The sequence below is a fragment of the Ciconia boyciana genome, chromosome 6, assembly GCF_034638445.1.
Source record: "Ciconia boyciana chromosome 6, ASM3463844v1, whole genome shotgun sequence".
Lineage (NCBI taxonomy): Eukaryota > Metazoa > Chordata > Aves > Ciconiiformes > Ciconiidae > Ciconia > Ciconia boyciana.
The window spans coordinates 28,192,879-28,210,289 of record NC_132939.1 but is presented as its reverse complement, the minus strand read 5'-3'; the positions used below and the strand labels follow the sequence as shown (position 1 = coordinate 28,210,289).

The 17,411-nt window shown below is 52.1% G+C and overlaps 1 protein-coding gene across 2 annotated transcripts in view; it reads left to right on the top strand.

Moving 5' to 3' along the window:
- The window catches only part of CREB3L1 (cAMP responsive element binding protein 3 like 1), a 46,731-nt gene that overhangs the window by 17,040 nt on the left and 12,280 nt on the right, over positions 1-17,411 (top strand). Inside the window, exons 2-6 of one of the 2 annotated variants that reach the window (XM_072866262.1) lie at positions 7,917-8,145; positions 12,946-13,106; positions 14,796-14,874; positions 15,825-15,982; positions 16,596-16,745. In XM_072866262.1, the coding sequence (XP_072722363.1) occupies positions 7,917-8,145; positions 12,946-13,106; positions 14,796-14,874; positions 15,825-15,982; positions 16,596-16,745 (777 nt within the window). Of the gene's footprint in view, positions 1-7,916; positions 8,146-12,945; positions 13,107-14,795; positions 14,875-15,821; positions 15,983-16,595; positions 16,746-17,411 lie in introns of both variants that reach the window. The other variant, XM_072866261.1, reaches the window with a different exon arrangement.

Here is a 17,411-nt window from a genome sequence, read left to right as displayed (position 1 = left end):
ACCCTGGCATCCACGGGTGGTTCGAGGGCACGCAGATGGCCACACCACTGTGGCCACACTGTAATGCCACTTGTCTTTTGATTTTACCTCGCCCTGGGCTCTGCCCTGCTCCACAGTCATTCCCCTCGCAGGGTGCTTCCAGTCCCTCCCACATCACCACTGCCTGCACCGGCTGCTAATCCAATTTATGCTGAGCACGCTAGATCCAGGTGTGGGTACACCAGCATCCATGACTCTTCTGCCACTGCCGCAGCAGGTGCCTTCCTTTCCTCCTTCAGGGCCACTGGGAAACCATCACAGGCTGGCAGATTGCAACTTTCCACATACCTTTTTCTCTCTTTTTTTTTTCCCTTTCAGGGGCAAAAACATTTAAGTTAAAGACTTAACTCGCCCACTCCCCCAACGCCTGGGTGCCTCCCAAGATTCCTCCCCAATGAATGGCAAGCTCGCAAAGTCTGAGCTGTGTATTGTGATCATGGCCACAAAATTTTGATGTGGTCTGTATTGTGTGTGTGTTTTTAACAACATCACCCATTCTGTCAGCTGACTTTTTTTTTTTCCCCCCTGCTGGGGCTGTGGGGGAGGAGGGGGAAATAAAAAAAAAACAGAAAACCTTTATGCCTGCCACAGAGGTTACCATAAACCGTGGGAGCAGTATGTACCCAAAGGGGTAAGTCTCCCGAAGGGGCCGGGACGATGTCCTCCGAAGCACTCATTAAGACATCCCATGATGAGAAAGAGCCATGAAGGGGCAAAGGCGAGGCCTCCTCCAGGGGCAGAGCCCGCGGGGGCGGGGGGGCTCTGCCCCTCGACCTCAGCGTCCCCCCCGACCTCAGCGTCCAGCCGAGCCGTGCGGCAGCCCGGCACCGCGGGGGAGCCGGGGCAGGGCCGCAGCGGGTACCCGGCGGGACAGGGTCGTGAGGCGCGGCGGGCCGCGGACCGCTCCGTCCTAACCCTGCACTCCTCCCGCCCGCCTCGCGCGGCTCCGCTGGCAGCCGCCTCCCATTGGCCGTCGCTTGGCGGCGTCGGCCAATGGGCGGCCGCCGCTGCCGGCCGTTGGAAGCGTGCCGCGGCGACCGTTAACCGCCGGCGGCGGGGGAGGGGCGGGTGGCTCCTGGCACCCGCCGGTCGCCACTCAGAGCCTGGGGCAGAGAGGATGCGCTGGGCGCCCCGTTCACCCGGGAGCTTCGGGCAGTTCCGCCCGGCGGGGTGGCGGGGGGTGAAGCGGTTGCGGGCACCCAGGGCCCAGGCGGGGACCCCGGCGGCCCGGACAGCTGCTGCTCCCTCGCTCCAGGGTAGCGCCTTGCCTTGGCACCGCTCCCTCAATCGCCTTCCCCTGATTGTGTCTTGAGCCTCTGTCGTCCCTCCTAGGTCTTGTGGCGCCTAGCGCTGGAAATTGTAAATCCAGGTCCTTGGCACGGTTGCGCGGTGGAAGGAGGTCTCCACAGCAAGCTGTGCCTGAGCCTTGCTGGGACTTTGCAAGGCACCAGGGACATGGCTGCTGCTGCTGCCACTAAGGAGTAATGGCTTGTAGCACCTTTGGTCTGAGGGGCTGCAAGTCCCTGCAGGGAGAGGAGCTGACGGCACAGCTTGCCTGTGGGGAAGCAGAACACCTGCCTTGCTTTCAGTGACCCTAAGCCCCCCTCTTTCTGTCATTCTGCATTATTCTACAGACAGCAATAAATTCTGGGCCCGGTTCCAGGTTCACTCAAACCCTCGTTACTTGGAGGCTGGGTGTCAGGGAGGCGTTTGGTTCACTGTACAGTCCAAGGTTGTGATGCTGAAAATAATGACGGGTGACTTGGGCATTGCCGGCAGTCTCTGAGAATGACTGAGGGGTGCTGCTGGTTAGGATGCTGTCCTGCTGCTGGAGGGAAATAGCAGTGGGGTTTGCAGATGTTTTGGCCTGAAGTGCTTCAACCATGCCATGCAGCGAAGCAGGAACAGCAAGGGGGTAGCAGGTCAGCGGCAAGCTATCCAGGCAGACCGGGAGCCTGGGCAGACCAGACATGGAGCAGCAGGGAGCTGTGGTACGTGAGGGGAGAGACCAAGAGCAATACAGGTCGGTACAGAGGGGCACCAGAGGGGTTTGAGAGAGCCAAGAGGTGGTTGGATGATCACTTGTGCCCCTTGGGGTGCAGATGCACCGACTAGACTGTGAGGAGAAGTGTGTGCAGCATCTGTCCATCCTGCCTGGATCTCGTTAATGCTGTCAAGACCTTCACTTTCATAAGGTCTAAAACTCACTGCATTTTAAAGAGCCAGAAGGACTGTCTGGAGTGTATGGGCTCTTCTTTCCTGGAATGTAAAGGAAACCTCGGCTGTGAAGCTGGAGTGCAGGGGGCTTCATTCCTTAGTGAAAGCAGAGAAGGGAAATGCAGATGTCACAGCTGGGACAGGAGATTTATCTTGGCAAGTAAAGAGGAAAAATGCTTTCAAAAGAAAAGAGAAAACTCAGAAGAATCCCCTCCCCATCTGCACTGCCTGCCAGCACGAGCAGAACCTCCAACCTGCAAAGGCCCTTCGTCTCCTGGGCCTGGGCTGCCGCCCAGCTGGATTAGCCCCTTGCTGCTTTCTCTTTGGAGCGAGACCATTGCGGTGGGAGCAGGGAGGCTGTGAGAACCAGGCTGATCCTGAAGGGAGGTTGTCTCCAAACAACTCAGCTGGAGGTGGGAAGGGGAAAGTCACAGTCCAAGGATGGAAGCATGAAAGGGAAAGGGAGGGACAGATGCAGCCAGGGTGACCACAGAGGAGAAGTGGATCCAGGGAGAGGAAACCGTCCCCTCCTCAGCCGTGCGTGGTGCCACTGGGCTACAAGAGTGGTAACTCCAGGCATCCTGTGCACAACCAGGCAGAGGAAAAGGCTTGATGCCTCTGTCTCTGCTTGGAGCCCCCAGAGGTCTAATACTAGCTCTGGGTGGGAGGAAATAGAGAGCTTGCATTTGGATGTCTGGATGCTCCCAAGATAACTGTTGTACAACAGGAAAGGGTGTTTGAATGAGAAGTGCACGCACACACATACAGTGTGCTATTTAGACAACCCTAAGCATGAGGTCAGGGTGAAAACATGTGGTGGAAATATGTTTGGAAGAGTCAGTGCCTATGTCGGTCACCAGAGTGGGAGGGAGCAGGAGCCAGCAGCTGACAGATTCGCACTCTCTCCCTGTGGCTGAGGTGGCCTCAGCCTGAGCAGAGTCTCCTGTGGCACCAGAGCAGCTTAAGGCTCTCCGTTGGGCCTGGAGATGCGGTGGTCATTGCCTCCCCTGTACCTGTGCACGCCGGCTCGTCCCTTTCAGGCACTGCCTCCCCGTCCTCCCAGAACTGCAGTGGGGGGACGGGCAGCCAGAAATGGGGCTTGGATCAGGAAATCCAGCACATCCTCGCCATTGCGTTTCTGTCCCTTGGCTGCCCCCTCCCTGACCGCTCACTGGTAATACAGCTTTGGAAACACATCTCGTGCTATTTCTTGGCTTTGGAGCATAATTAGAAGGAGAAGGAAGGAGGGTGTGAAAGGGAGGGGGAGATAGCAGGAGCGAATAATGCAAAATGAGACTGTGCTGCAAGCTTCATATCCCATCTGGAAGTTGTTTTCCCCCCGTACACTTCACACCCGCTCCCTCTGGGCCAGGATGGTAAGGATCACGTTTCCCAGTTGACTGGTCCCCCTTGCTCAAGCCGGGCCCATCTGCGTGAAAGCTACTTGAGATATCTTAAAGGAGAATCTCAGCAAGTTGCATTGTCACAATTAGAAATTCTTGGCCAATTCCCTGAGGAGTGGGAGCTGGCTGATCTCAGCCTGGCTGGAAGGTGCTCTCAAGGAGAGAGTCTAGGCCTTGAAGAGGCTGTGAGAGGATGAGCCTGCTCTGCTTGTGCATCTCTGTACCTCCCACCTTCATTCACGTCCGAGTCCTGTGGACTCTTTCTTGGACCTTCCACCGACACGTGATCTTTGTTGCCACAGTGTTGGCAAAAGTCTCTCCAAAGCCCAGCATAGTAATTTCATTTAGTGGCAGCACATGCAGGCCTTCAGCTGTGCTGGCCCCAGTCTGGGTGGGAAGGGCTAGTGGCTGCCCAGCACCTCCTTTGGCACGTGACCTTCCAGCCAGGATAAAGCTACCATCCATTTGGTCAGGTGATACGCCTGCTTCTGTTTATCACTCAGAAACTCAGAACATCGACCCTGCCATGCTCTGCCACAATCCACACAGCCCTGAGACACCGCACCCTGGGACTTGTAGTTCCCCAGAGCCTGCTCTCTCACATGCGTTAAGGAAGAGTATGGCTGAAGCCTTCTCTGAGTTTTGCCAGATAGGTGCAGCTCCCGCAACGAGGCTGGGTGGGACAGAGTTTGCATATTCTGGGTTAGCAGGCTCGATCTAAACTAATTGGCAGTATTTTTGATGGCACCTGTCCAAACTAAGCTCTGGGCTGCTCCTCACTATGCCCATCACAGTTGGATCTGGACAAGAGGACACTTTTTCCTGTTACCATGTGGTTGCATGCATGGCTGTCATTCCTAATCCAAAATCTGTCCTGAAGTTAACAATACCTGTTGGCATCAGGAGAGAAGAGAGCCAACCCAAGAGACGCAGCAGTCTTCCTGGGATGTGGTGGCTTAGCTTCCTGCTTGTCCTGTAGTCTCCGTTGTGGATGTAGCCAGCTACAAAGCCATGTCATTATCTTTGTTTGCCTTACCCTTCCTTCTGCTTTCCTCTGTGTCTTGCTGCTGCCTTTTAATAAAATAGCAATCTCCAGCTCTGTGACAGCTCTGGGTGCTCTCCCTCTTTGAGGTGTCTGATCCTTGGTGCCCTCTTTGATAATGACCACAGTTATTCCCAATCTCATAGGCTAGCTCCCTTCTCTCCATCATCTGTGTCTGGAGATGTTGGACTGCTATATGTATGATTGGTGAGAGCTGAAAGGGAGCTGCTTTGATGAGAAGGCTTTGCCAGTATTTAGTTGTGCTGGAGGTTAAGACCCAGGAGCCCAGAGAGGGGTATGTGCCCCAACATTTCTGGATTCCCAGGGAGGGTGTGAGCTTCATTCTCTGCTTATCACCCATGTTTTTCCCATACTGTGCAGTAGGTCTCTGTCTCTTGGGAGAGAATGGGCTCTTGGGGACCTAACTCCTGCATCTCTGGGAGAACAGTGTTGCCTTCATCCTCCCTTCCTAGCAGCGAGGTCCTCCAGCAAGCCTGCTGTGTGGTGTCTGAAGGAAGAACCAGAAATCTGCAATTAACTCCCGCCAATGTTGGTGACTGTGTTAAGGCTCTGATACTCAGACCCTTGCACTTCGTTACTCATCTCTCACCCCTTAGCCACTGCTGGGGAGATTTTTTGGTTTCGGAAGAAAACCAGAGGCACATCTCCGCCTCTTCCCTCCAGGTAGGTTTGTCCTACAATGGGAAGACTGTTGACTGACCAAGACATCCTTGTTCTAAGTGTGGGTGGGATGCTGCTAAAAGGTAGTGTGTGGAACTACTGCATAAATGCATCTTCTTTACTCTCTTCACTCCCACCTCTGCCTTTGTTAAAGCACACTTGTGAAAGAAATTTGAAGCACGTGGCAGAGTTGCAGACAGCTCTCCCTGCAGCTGTCCATGCAGCCCTGCTTCTCTTCCAGGGTTACATGGTGGTTCTAGTTTTGATGGTTACAACAGTATATATGATTTGAGTGCCTCTTGTTGGATCCCGGCTCTGCTGTGCTGCCGTGGTGTGTTGGCAGCCAGAACTCTGAATCCCTTCACTTTTCTGCAGTTACGTTCTTACCCTTACCGTAAAGCTATCATGTTCATATCCTGTGTTTGCCTGTGTTGTTTAGAGAAAGCAAGACAAAGAACAGCTGTTACATGAGCAGGCACTCTCTGGGCTTAATGCTCAGGACTCCAAACTCTTTACCCCTCCGTGCTGTAGGGTAGGACAAAACCTGGTTTTCCAGTGCTTTTTAGATAGATATCTAACCCAGTTCCATCTGCTGAGTCAGCTCCCTCTGAAGAACGGTTATGCTCAGCACAGATGGGAGGTGTTTTCTGTTGCTTGATTCAACTGCAGAAGTGCTTCTAGGCAACTTGGAAATGGCTGGGTAGATTTTACCAAGCTACCCCGCCAACTCGGCTTCCGGTATGGGAACAAGTGGAGAAAACTTCAGCCCAGACATCCCACGGAGGGCCTCAGCACTGGGATTTAGCATGAGTGTGCCTTCTCTGCCTTACCTGCCCATGTAGTGTCTGCCCTCCCAGTGGAGCCTGGGGTCGTGGTATGTTAGGCTGTCACTCCAGGCAGAGGGAGGACAGGACAAGTGGGAAGGAAGTGAAGGGAGAGAAACCTTGTGTCAGGCAGAATGTAGGCAGCAGGGACTCCCCCCCACTTCCAGCATGCTCTGTGGGCATCTGAGTTTTTAAATTGAGTGGCTGAGGGTTGATGTTGGAGGGTGAAGGGCACTGGCATGTTGGAGATTGCTGCAGCTCACTGTCTCCTTCCCCAGCTTGGTGGGAAGCGTGGGTCTGTTCAGCTGGAGCCTACTTCACTCCCCAGCCTCACCCCAACCTTCTGACAGCCAGCGTAATGTTGACAGAGTGCTATTGTGCTCAGATAAAACAAATATACCTTCCTGTAGGAACAGGAACTTGCAGGCTCCAGCATCCGGGGTCCTCTGGCCAACTCCTCCCTTAGTCCTAGCGCTGGGGAGAGAAAGGACTGCACGCACCCCATGCTCCTCTAGGAGCCAGGCTCTTTCCTGAGCTCAGCTCTCACACTGGAATTCATTGGCATTCATGTCTCTACTCTAGGACCTGCATGCTCTCTCCCACTCTCTCTCATCCATACCCTGTTGTTCTTGGTATTTCAATATGCTGCTTTCAATGCCTTTCTGCCCACCCAGATGCTTTTCCAGGCGGGGGGGACGGACCCAGTCTGACTCTGCTGAGCTCTCTCCAGTTCATTTAAGTTACACAGTTCCGTCTGTGTAATACAGTCACTTGAATGTATCTGTCTTTTCTTTCCTCTCCCTGAGCCAGAAGCCTCAATCTGCCAACAAATAGGATAATTTTTCAGCTGGTGTTTGGCAACCATCATTTTTCTCCCTGCCCAACCAATGCTTTGTTGTAGCAAATGGAAAAGTTAGCAATTTTACTTCTGAATAGGAGGATATGCCTCAAAGGAAACAGGTTCCCTGTAGCATCAGGAGCCCAGCTCTGCAGCAGCACTGGCCAGATTTACTGACTGTTACTGGAATGATTAGTGGAATGATTGTTTGTTGTTAACAGCCCATCTGTAGTGTTTAAACTTCATCGGGGAGCAGAATTTCACAGGCATTCTCTGGCTGGAGGACAGCCTCATATGGTCCACAGAGGGGCTGTGAAATCCCAGAGGAAATTAAATACAACAGGGGGCCTTCCTGTTTTGTTGATCCAACTGATCTTTTTTTCTCTGATAGAAATCAGCAGCTGGGTTGATGTTCTCTGGGGCATCAGAGTGCCTATTGCTGCTGGCAGAAAACATGAGAAAGTGCCTGTCACCAAGGACAGGTGCTGAAGACCATGGTTTTCTGCCACACTTGCATTTTGTCATCACAGGGATTTCTTGCCTTGTGCTCTATTCGGCTCGTTGTCACAGTGAGATGATGCTAGGAAGCCAAAGATAGGTACCCACAGAGGAAGGGGGAGATGTGAGAATATGAAAGAGTTTAATGAGTGTTTGTGGTGTAGATAAACAGGTAGAGAAGATGTACAGCACTATGGCCCTTTCTATCTTAATTCAAGGTGTTTTTATCAAACTGATGCAGGCAAGGGATAGGAACTGCTTTTTCCCATCCAAAAAGGGCTGTTGCTGAGGTTTGGCTCTCAGAGCAGGGGAAGGCTCTCAGGTCCCTCTTGGGAGTTGACACTAATGCTCTCTCTCCCTTTGTCTTTCCTCAGCATTTCTCAGAGAACCTGGATCACTTTTCTGACAACATGGAGGATTTCTCCAACGACCTCTTCAGCAGTTTCTTTGATGACCCAGTGCTGGCTGAGAAGAACCCACTGCTGGACATGGACCTGGATCCACCTACTCCAGGCATCCAGGCAGAGCACAGCTACTCCCTTAGTGGAGACTCTGCTCCCCAGAGCCCCCTCGTGCCTGTCAAGACTGAAGATAATGCTAACGGTGAGCATGAGATGTGCACGCTGCACAGCTCGGGCACATCTGTTAGCAGAGTCTCTGGCTGGCTTTCATATATAAGGACAAACTGGCTATTCCTTGGGCTTGTGCGTGGCTAATCCAGGGAAGAAGTTGATCTGCCGTTGTCAAATACAGCCCACATTTTTTCCTTCAGTTTGTGCTCTGACAGTCACATTGCTCCTTTGACAGGCTAACTTATTTACGAGGATGATAATTGGTTGTGGTTCAATGTGCTGCCAGCTTCTGGCAAGCAATGGGCAATGTCTCTTTAGGACCCTGCAAACCTGGGCGCAGATGCCCTAGATCCAGGTCTGTTTTGGCAGCAGGCAGCAGGGTTTTGGCTTGAATATGGGAAGTATGAGTCTCTGGCTGCATCCAGTGCTGGTACATGTGGAAAGCTAAGTGGCTTCTTTACCAGCAGATCTTTTAGCAGGAGACAGAGAGGAACAGTAATTTCAAATCCTATTTTTAAAACAATTCATTTCAGGATAATTTATGATGGCTGGATATTTTTAGAGCTGTCCTTGCAGAGAGTCCTGTAATTTGTGGGACTGTGTGGGTGTCCCAACAGCTGATGGACACCAGGCTGCCTGAAAAAGCAGTGGCACAGGCTCAGTATACACAGAAGAAAGCCATTCCTTTGAGCGAGAGTGAGATCTGGGATAGAGGCTTCCCTCTCATGGCCAGGAATGATCCCAGCTCTCTGGTACAAACGCCAAGGCAGGAGGAGAGGAGCTGGCCTCCGCTGCCTCTTTGGTCCCTGCAAAGGGCGCAGCCATCAGTGCCACGTTCCTTAGGGGCCACTCAGAGAGGTGCTGGGAGAGAGGTTCATGGCAGGCCAAGCAAGCTCTGCCTTAGCATCAAAAAAATTTTCCATTTACGTTTCTTTTTCCTTAGCTTTAACCCCAGTACAGTCTTGGAGGGCACTCAGCCCAAACAGGCAACCAGGCGACTAACAAAAAACAAACCAGCATGAGCGCATAGACACATCTTTATTTTGCCCCTGCAAATGAATAGGAGGAGATGAAGCTTGGGAGTGAGAGAAGCAAAAAGCATGAGTTTGTAGAAAGCAGTGAAATGAAGTCTGCCTGCATGAAGCTACCTCAGGGACTCCTCTCTGAGACACTTGTCACCACTTCTGCTCCTCTCCTCTGTGTCTGGACATGCCCCTGCTTCAGCTGCAGTGTCTCCAAGGCAAGACCATGACTCTCCTGAAGGGAGTGTGACACTGATCCTTGGGCAGAGGCCAGCACAGGGTGTACAGCGCATAACCCAGGAGAGCTTGAGATGGACCTCACACTTGCTCTCTGAGAGTACAGATCAGCTCTATAGAGGGAGTAAAGCCTAGTATTAATGTGGCAGGAATAGGGGTATCTATGCACCCAGTCCTGCAGTGGGATAATTCAGCCCATCTTACAAGGGCTATCTTGGCTCGTAATTGGATGTGAGTCATATTCTAGTGTAGCCCTGAGTCAGGTCCAGTATTTGCAACACTGTGCAGTCCTTTTGGCACAGCTCCATTCAGTCTCAGTCCTTTTAGACATTCACTTCAAATTAATTACCCAGAAATGGCTTTTCTTTAACATTAAGCAAGCTCTGCTTGGTCTGCAGAGCTCCTCAGGAATGCCTGGGCTCTGTCTAGGCTTGGATCTGGCTGAGGCTTGCTATTTATTAGCTTTCTTCCAGCTTTTCTGCAGACCTCCAAAACACTTCCAAATCCTGCCCCTTCCCACATGGTTCCCACTAACACAGGTCAGCTAGAGCAAGCCGCTGGGTGCATTGTGACCCTGCTTATCAGTGGAGTCTGCTTTCAGGATGGTTTGCGCATACGGACTGGCTGCTTCGGTTCTCAGTACCAGCCCTCAGTTCTGCAGGGCGCGATTTGATGCCAGGAGCAGGGGGAGCCAAGGTTGTGCAGACCAGCAGGTGCTGGACCAGTCTTGGGCTAGTGCCCGCACTCCTGTACAGGTCCTGCTTCCTCACTGCTCTTTGCCTCACTTCCTCAACCCAGGGAAGCTATGGATATCTTTCAGCCATACTTCTTCCCATTATGTACAGAATATCTAGAGCAGAGGATAAGCTTCCTGGCATGCCTCACCTAGCAGCATACAGTGAAATCTGCAGTGGTTACAGACTGGCCATACCTCTGAAATGTCCTCTGAGGCAGCAGAACATAGATGTGTCCACACAAAATGCCTTCTCCTCAGTCCCTCATTGACCCTCTGATGGCTTATGTGTTTGTGATTCTGTAACCCAATCGCTCCCCAGATAAATCTCCGAGGGTGGGAAAGAGAGCAGGGTCAGAATGTAGACAGGAAATGGGAGGACAGCGCGTACTTATTTGGGTGTCTGCTCCTTGGTCTGTCTGGACTGACAGCGCTGGGGGCTGCTCTCTGTCTGAGTCAAGTCTGCCCTTGGTGGTCTGCTCTCCCTTGTCTGGTAGCTTGCTTCAGCAGCAGCCCTCCCAGACAGAGGATGCCCCATGCCTCTGAGAAAAAAAGAAATGCAGAGCTTTGCAACAGAAAGGGAGGATGAGGAAGATGAGGCTTAAAATCACAGTAAGGGAACTTCAGATTAGCCAGTAGGCAAAACCTTCCCATAGTAGTCATAGTGAAACCGTAGAAGAGATTTAATGTGGAAAGCTGCAGATTCTTCATCACTTTGCAGAGGGGTAAGATCAAGTCAGACAACCATCTGTCAGGACTGACACAGGTTTAGTTGAACTTGCCTAGAGCAGTGGGATAGACTGGAAGACCTCTCAAGGTCTCTCATCTCTGTGACAGGCAGTGGTCAGTCAGAAGAATTCAGTCCACGTTTTCTGGCTGCAAACACTTGTGGCTGTGTAACACCTTGCCTCCTTCCATCAGAAAGGGCTTGTTTGGATACCAGGGGTAACTGGGGCTTCACTACCAGCTGCGGGTTTGGTGTCTTTAGCAGGACAGAGAAAACGGAATTCAGTCTGTGTCTGCTCAGCAGCCTCTCCATTGTCACGGCTGTGCAGTGCACCCCTGCCTGAGATGCTGCCTGACGACATTGGCCCTGCTGCATTGTGGGAAGCTCTAGGAAGCAATCCAGCAGCACTGAGAGCAGCGCGCACAGCTGATAGGCACGCGGAGCAGCCACAACAACTCATGTCTGTGCTTGAAGATGTCCAGTCACACAAGGAGCTGGAAGGAATGAGCCTTTGCTAGAGAGACCTATCCAGGCAGCACAATAAGAGGTGCCAAACCAAAGACAGGAAGACAACATATTCCACTGGCAAGGGCAATACTGTGTTAACTGATATAATTCTTGTCCAGGCTTTAACACCACTGTGTCCACGCAAAAGCCAGAGGCAGGATTCTGCCTTGTCCTCTCCTGAGGGCAACGGAGCCTGAGATGGGCAAAGATGACGTTAGGCCAGCTTTAAGTTTAGGTCAGATGGCAGCTCCCACATGAACAGCTACTTGCTTGTACCCTTCTTTGTGCAGGCCTTTCTGGAGCTGAGAAGGACCTTTCTTCCTCTCTCATCTTGCCAGGATATCTTCTAGACTGAGACCTGCACTGCAGAGCTGCTGTGGGCAGCAGACAGCTAGGCAACTCCCCTGGGTCTGTGAGTGCTGTGTGCAGAGAGCAGTGTAGAGGGGTCAGAGAGTGAGCCCAACTGTGGCCTGTGTTGAGCCAACTGGGGCACTGTCTGGTGGCACTTAGCAATAGTCTGTCCTGTGTCAAGACAAATTTGTTTCTGGTTGTCAGATAAAAAGGGGAAGCGATGAGGATTAGGGAGGAGGATGCAGGCTCCAGGCCAGCTAGGAGTAGCTTTTTGGCAGGCTGAAGTGTTTGAAGAGCAATGAGGGGACCAAAACTTCAGAGCAGAGCCCAGGCAGCTCTCCTGCCTAGCAGGTTTTTTTCCCCATCTGAGCTGCAGTTTATCCACCACTGCCTGAATCCCAGCACCCGGGATCTCTGCTTCCAGTGACAAGCCAGGCTCACGCCACAGACGTGCATGGGACAGAGCAGACAGGGGGCGAAGGGAGCATCCCCACACAGCTCCACTCAGTTCTCTTCAGACACTTCCTTTCCCTTGCTGCTGCTTTGGTCCCTGCCAGCAATAGCAGCCGGGCACGGCTGTAGGCAGCAGTCCTCCTGAGCAGCACAGGTGGAGGAGGGAGCCTCACAGGTGAGACTGAGGGGAGCAGCCGTGGGAGCAGCCTCACAAGCAGGTGCCACATTGGACTTCCTTCACAGAAATGGACCTTCCTCCTCTCCTGTCATGCAACAAGGCTCTAGTACTTGGCACAACATTGGCGGGAGGCCAAAGCAGCACATACTGAAAGGCCTGTCAGCCTTTCACTGTCATTGTGCTTGCCCTCTCACCAGCTCTCTAGCACAGAGATGGTGCTATTCTTGGTAACACACCTGGCAGCTCTGTGACGCTGGTCATGCTGCCTAAGGAGCAACAGCCCAGCATCCTCCTCTCACTGAGCTCTAAATATAAATAAGCTCCAGAGGACAAGACCGAGACATCACTGGGGGAAGAAACCCCACAGCTGTCCTCCAGCACCTGGGCTGCACAGTCAGAGCAGAGCAGAGACACAATCCCTCTAGCTCTGTCCTGTCTGCTCCCCGCACTCTGGGGGTTCGTTCCCTTTTGTACTCTGTGTTGTGGGCCTGCACATGCTTGTGTGGTGACAGTGCTAAACTTGGAAAGGCAGCCTCCCCAGACGGGGGGAAGCTGTCTGCATGGATTTTTTTTTCTTGTCCTGTTCTTGCTGGAGTTTGACTCTCACGTTGTGCATGTTTCAGAGCTGGAGAATGGAGTGTGGTCGCTGGGGCCCAAGCTCTGCTCCATCATGGTGAAACAGGAACAGAACCTGGCTCTAGACCTGCCTGAGTCCCAGCTAGCTGCCAGCTCCATACCAGTGCTGAACCTCAACCCTCTGCAGAGACTGCCAGTCCCCGAGGAGGTGAGCCCATCTAAGATCCATCGGGAACCCGGGCTCTCACACAGCAGCACCCCTGGTGATGCAGACCCAGCCATGTGACTGCAGGGTCCTGCTAGGTGATTTAGCCACTGGACAGACAAGAGAAGGTGATACAAAGCCCAGATACTGCATTATTTGTCATTCTCCTCTTGAAATGGCAGTCAGAGGAGCAGCACACCTGATGCTAGCTAGAACTGTGTTTTTGATTCCTGCAGTGAAGCTACAAGACAGCTTATCCTTCCAGAGAAAATGATGGAAGGAAGGTTTCTCCAGCACAGGAGGCTGTACAATCTCGGTTAAATACAAGTGTGTTTTAATTGGCACAAAAGCCAAAGGCTTTTAAGCTTGCATATGCTGGAGGCCTGTCCCCTCCAATCTGGGGGGGGGTCCCCTCCAATCTGCCAGTATTTCGATAGCCACTCTTGGCATATTTTCATTTTTCGGAGAACAGTGTCAATTAATGTGATGCCAATGACCCCACTACTTATGAGTATAGACCCCTGCTCTGCCGCTGTCTTTTTCATGGCCTTGGGCCTCTCACTTTTCTCAGCTGCTCACTGGAAATGGAGGTCCCACTCCAGGTCCTGCTTGCTTTTTTCTATGAAGCAGCAGGAATTATTATTTCTAAGAAACAAGGGGCCTAGTCTTTTGGTCATATCTAAGTTCTTAAGAAGTCTGTTTGTCTGAAGGAGGCTCACTTATGCCACTGGTACATGGGTGTAAGTTGGGGGCTCAGTTCAGCTGGCCTTGAGTCCAGCCGTGTTGGATGGAAGGTTTGACCAGTCTCACACAGACCTTGGCTATCTTGTAGCAGCTCAGTAGATAACAGGAGAGCATCTCTGGGGTTCACTTCCTTTTTTCACTCATGCTGAGCATCTTCCCATTTAAACAACCATCCAAAACAAATGGATACTTCCAGCCAAAACTGTGCACAAACTTACTCCATTATTTACACAGCTTGAACTTGCTGTGCCCTCGAAGCTCTGCTGTGTGTGCTCAGCAGCGGTACCATGGTGCTCTCTCAGCTGTGTTTACAGTCTGGAGGAGTTTGCAGTGTGTCTGTTTAGTGTAAAAACTCCCCCAGCATATGGTGGGCTGGGGGCTGGTGAGCCAGGGAGCTGAGGGGCAGCATAGCCCAGATGGGAATAAATCTACTCTTTATTTAACTCTCAGTCCCCTCCGATTGGAAACAGCTGCCCAGTGGCCCTGGCGAAAATCATGTGAGCAGGACAGGGGGTTTGTTCTGTTTCTGTACAACCTCTATACTCCCATTTCTAATGAAGGGAGATCAAAGAGGGACTTCCCATGGTAATGTAGAGGTTGGTTTAAATTGCACTGTCTGGGTCTAGCAAGGGAAAAATTGCCAAGCATAAAAGTCATCTCCCTTTCAGAGGTACTCAGTGCACAGCTTGGCAGCATATCCATCTGCCTCTGCCTCTTCCTCTGCAAACATGTATTTGCACCTGGTGTGCCCAGCGACACACACTTCACGGGGCTTATGTTTGGACTCCTGGTTTCTGTTATGTGTCGTGAGAGGCTGCTTTGGGGCAGAGCCGTGAGATGGGGCAGTACAGAGGGCAGGGGAGCAGCAGTTATGAACAGAAGTGGTGGGAGCCCTCTCGGCAGGGGAGTTGGCAGTGCCCAAGAGCTCTTTCTGCTTCTCTTCCACAGACTCCCATAGAAATGACTCCAGCACCTGTGATCAAAGCTGAACCCAAAGAGGTGAACCAGTTTCTAAACGTACCTGCAGGTAAGAAGATAGAATTTGCTGGTTGACTTACCTCCCTCTATATTACTCAGATATAGATCATTACTATACAGGGAGGAAAGACAACACCTGAGAGCAGAGCCATGCATACAAGGTAATCCTGCACAGACCAATAGAGGAGTGAGCGCTGCACTGTTCCAACTCAGATTAGTGTCTGGACCAGCAGCCACGCACAGAATTGTTCAGAGAGGGACTCCCAGGCAAAACAGGCTACCTCAGAGTTGGAAATATGCAAGAGTGCCTTTAAAATCCTCAGAGGGACTGTAGTGTTATCCAAAAACAACCATCTGAAAGTCAGGAAATTCAGGATCCAGTTTAATTTGAAAGAAACCCAAGCATCTGAAAATCTGCCGATGCACAAATGAAAGCACTATAGGAACTCCCACTGCTGCAGAGAGACATTCCTTAGGCATATTCCCACCTCCATTAAGTCCCCCAGGGCTTTCCAGTACAAAGTGGGGACAGTTTTCAAGTGCTTGGCAACCAACTGAGTGACTGGAGTGCCTTTGGATCAAGTGTGCTGGCAAGTGTGTGAGCCCTGTGGAGCTTTTGGAAGAGCTCTTCTCTTACAGAGCTTCCTGTACTTGTGAACAGGCTATGGAGCAAAACATCACAGGCTTTGTACTCCATTTTGGTTGACACCGGAGTACCTTACTGCTTTGTAAATACCTTCAGTGTCTTGGCAAAGCCCCTGCCAGCTCTCCGAGTCCTGCAGTTCCTACTTTAGCACATTTGAGGTCAGCCTCATCTCTGTCTTGGGCAGTGCTCAGTCCAGCCTTGTTCTCAGACCCACCCGTCTTGTGAGACTCATCACCCTCTCCTTTCAGTCCTGTGTTATGGCAGTGCGTTGTCCTGTTGCTACTCAGGGCCCTATGCCTATACCAACAGGCTGACCTGAGAGCCATTGACTTGATCTCCTTGTTTCTCAGTAGATGACCTGGTGCAGATGCCTCCAACTCCACCCAGCAGCCATGGCAGTGACAGCGATGGATCCCAGAGCCCCAGGTCCCTGCCTCCCTCCAGCCCAGCCCGACCCGCTGCTCGCTCTTCTACTGCCATCTCCTCCTCACCTCTCCTCACAGCACCACACGTAAGGAGGCGCAGGATATCACTGGGACACAGGGCTCCCTGGTGCTCAGAGGGGGCTGGAGGCTTTCCGAGACTCATGTGGGGGATCCTGCCGTTGTTGAGGTCTCCAAACTGAAATGCTGTGGCAAGGCAATGTGATGTCCTAGCATAGGGGTGTGGGGATAGGATGGTGCCCACAGGAGTGAGGAGAGGCACAATGCGTCTTGCACAATGCCTACCAGCAGCTATTTTGTTTTAGCAAGTGCTGTCTTTCACCCCATACTTTGGGAAGTGGCCTATGCACCGGAGGACTTTCTGAGGAGATTAATGGAAGAGAAAGGAATAACTGAGAATTCCCATAACCAGACTGTTTTTTAAGCATCGCCCAAAAGTTCTTTGGCAGGGTCCTGCAGCGCAAGTGTGTAGCCAGCCTCATCATGAAGGAGCAGATGCCCTCCCAAGTAAAAGAGGAAGGCAGATGCCGAGCTGTGCCCCCAGGATCAGGCTGAGAGCAGGAAAGAGCACTGCCCTGCACCTATTTGTACTGAGCCCCTAGCTGCTCTGCGAGGCTTTAAGGAGGATCACTGGGATAGAACTCCTTGCTGATGCTGATGGCTGCTCTCTGTGTGTTTCAGAAGTTACAAGGGACATCTGGCCCGCTGCTCTTGACTGAAGAGGAGAAACGCACCTTGATTGCCGAGGGCTACCCCATTCCTACCAAGCTGCCCCTCACCAAAGCAGAGGAGAAAGCACTGAAGAGGGTCAGGAGGAAAATCAAGAATAAGGTGACTGCAAAAAATGTAACTGTGCAGTTCCCATGATTCCAGAGCATCTTCAGCTGATCAATGCTATAGTTACCTTTGCCTCCTCAGCTGCAGTGCAGCTCAGAAAAGGTGGGATCCTGCCTTTGGTGCACTGGCACGAGCCTCCCAGCCTGCAGAAATGGTGCCATGGGGCACCATTCAATGCAATTTGGCATTCTGCATGAATGCTGTGCATGCAGCCATATCTGGGGAGTGTGGCTTCCAGCCCAGCTCCTGGGAGCGTGTGGCCTAGGATGGGGCCCACAAGCTAAGGCACCATGGATCAGACAAACCAGCCTGGTCAGGCCTTGCTGTGGGGGCAGGGAAACAAGAGCCATTGCATGGTGCAGGACGAGTGATGCACAGAGCTCATTAGCCAGGCAGAGGCTGTGAGACTTTCAACTGTGATTAGAAAGCATCCCGTGGGAGAAATGATGAGACCCTGAGTTAGTCACCCAGTGACTCAGAAGTGGTCTGGGGTAGGATCTGCCCAGATGGCCACAGCACGTACCCATGTGAGTCAGAGGAGTTCAAAGCAACCCTAAAAATGCTCTCAGCAGTGAGGGGGTCAGGCATACTGCAACAAATGGTTGTGGCCTACAGGCCAAGGAAGGCTGCATACCTACAGCATCCATCCCTCCCAGTTTT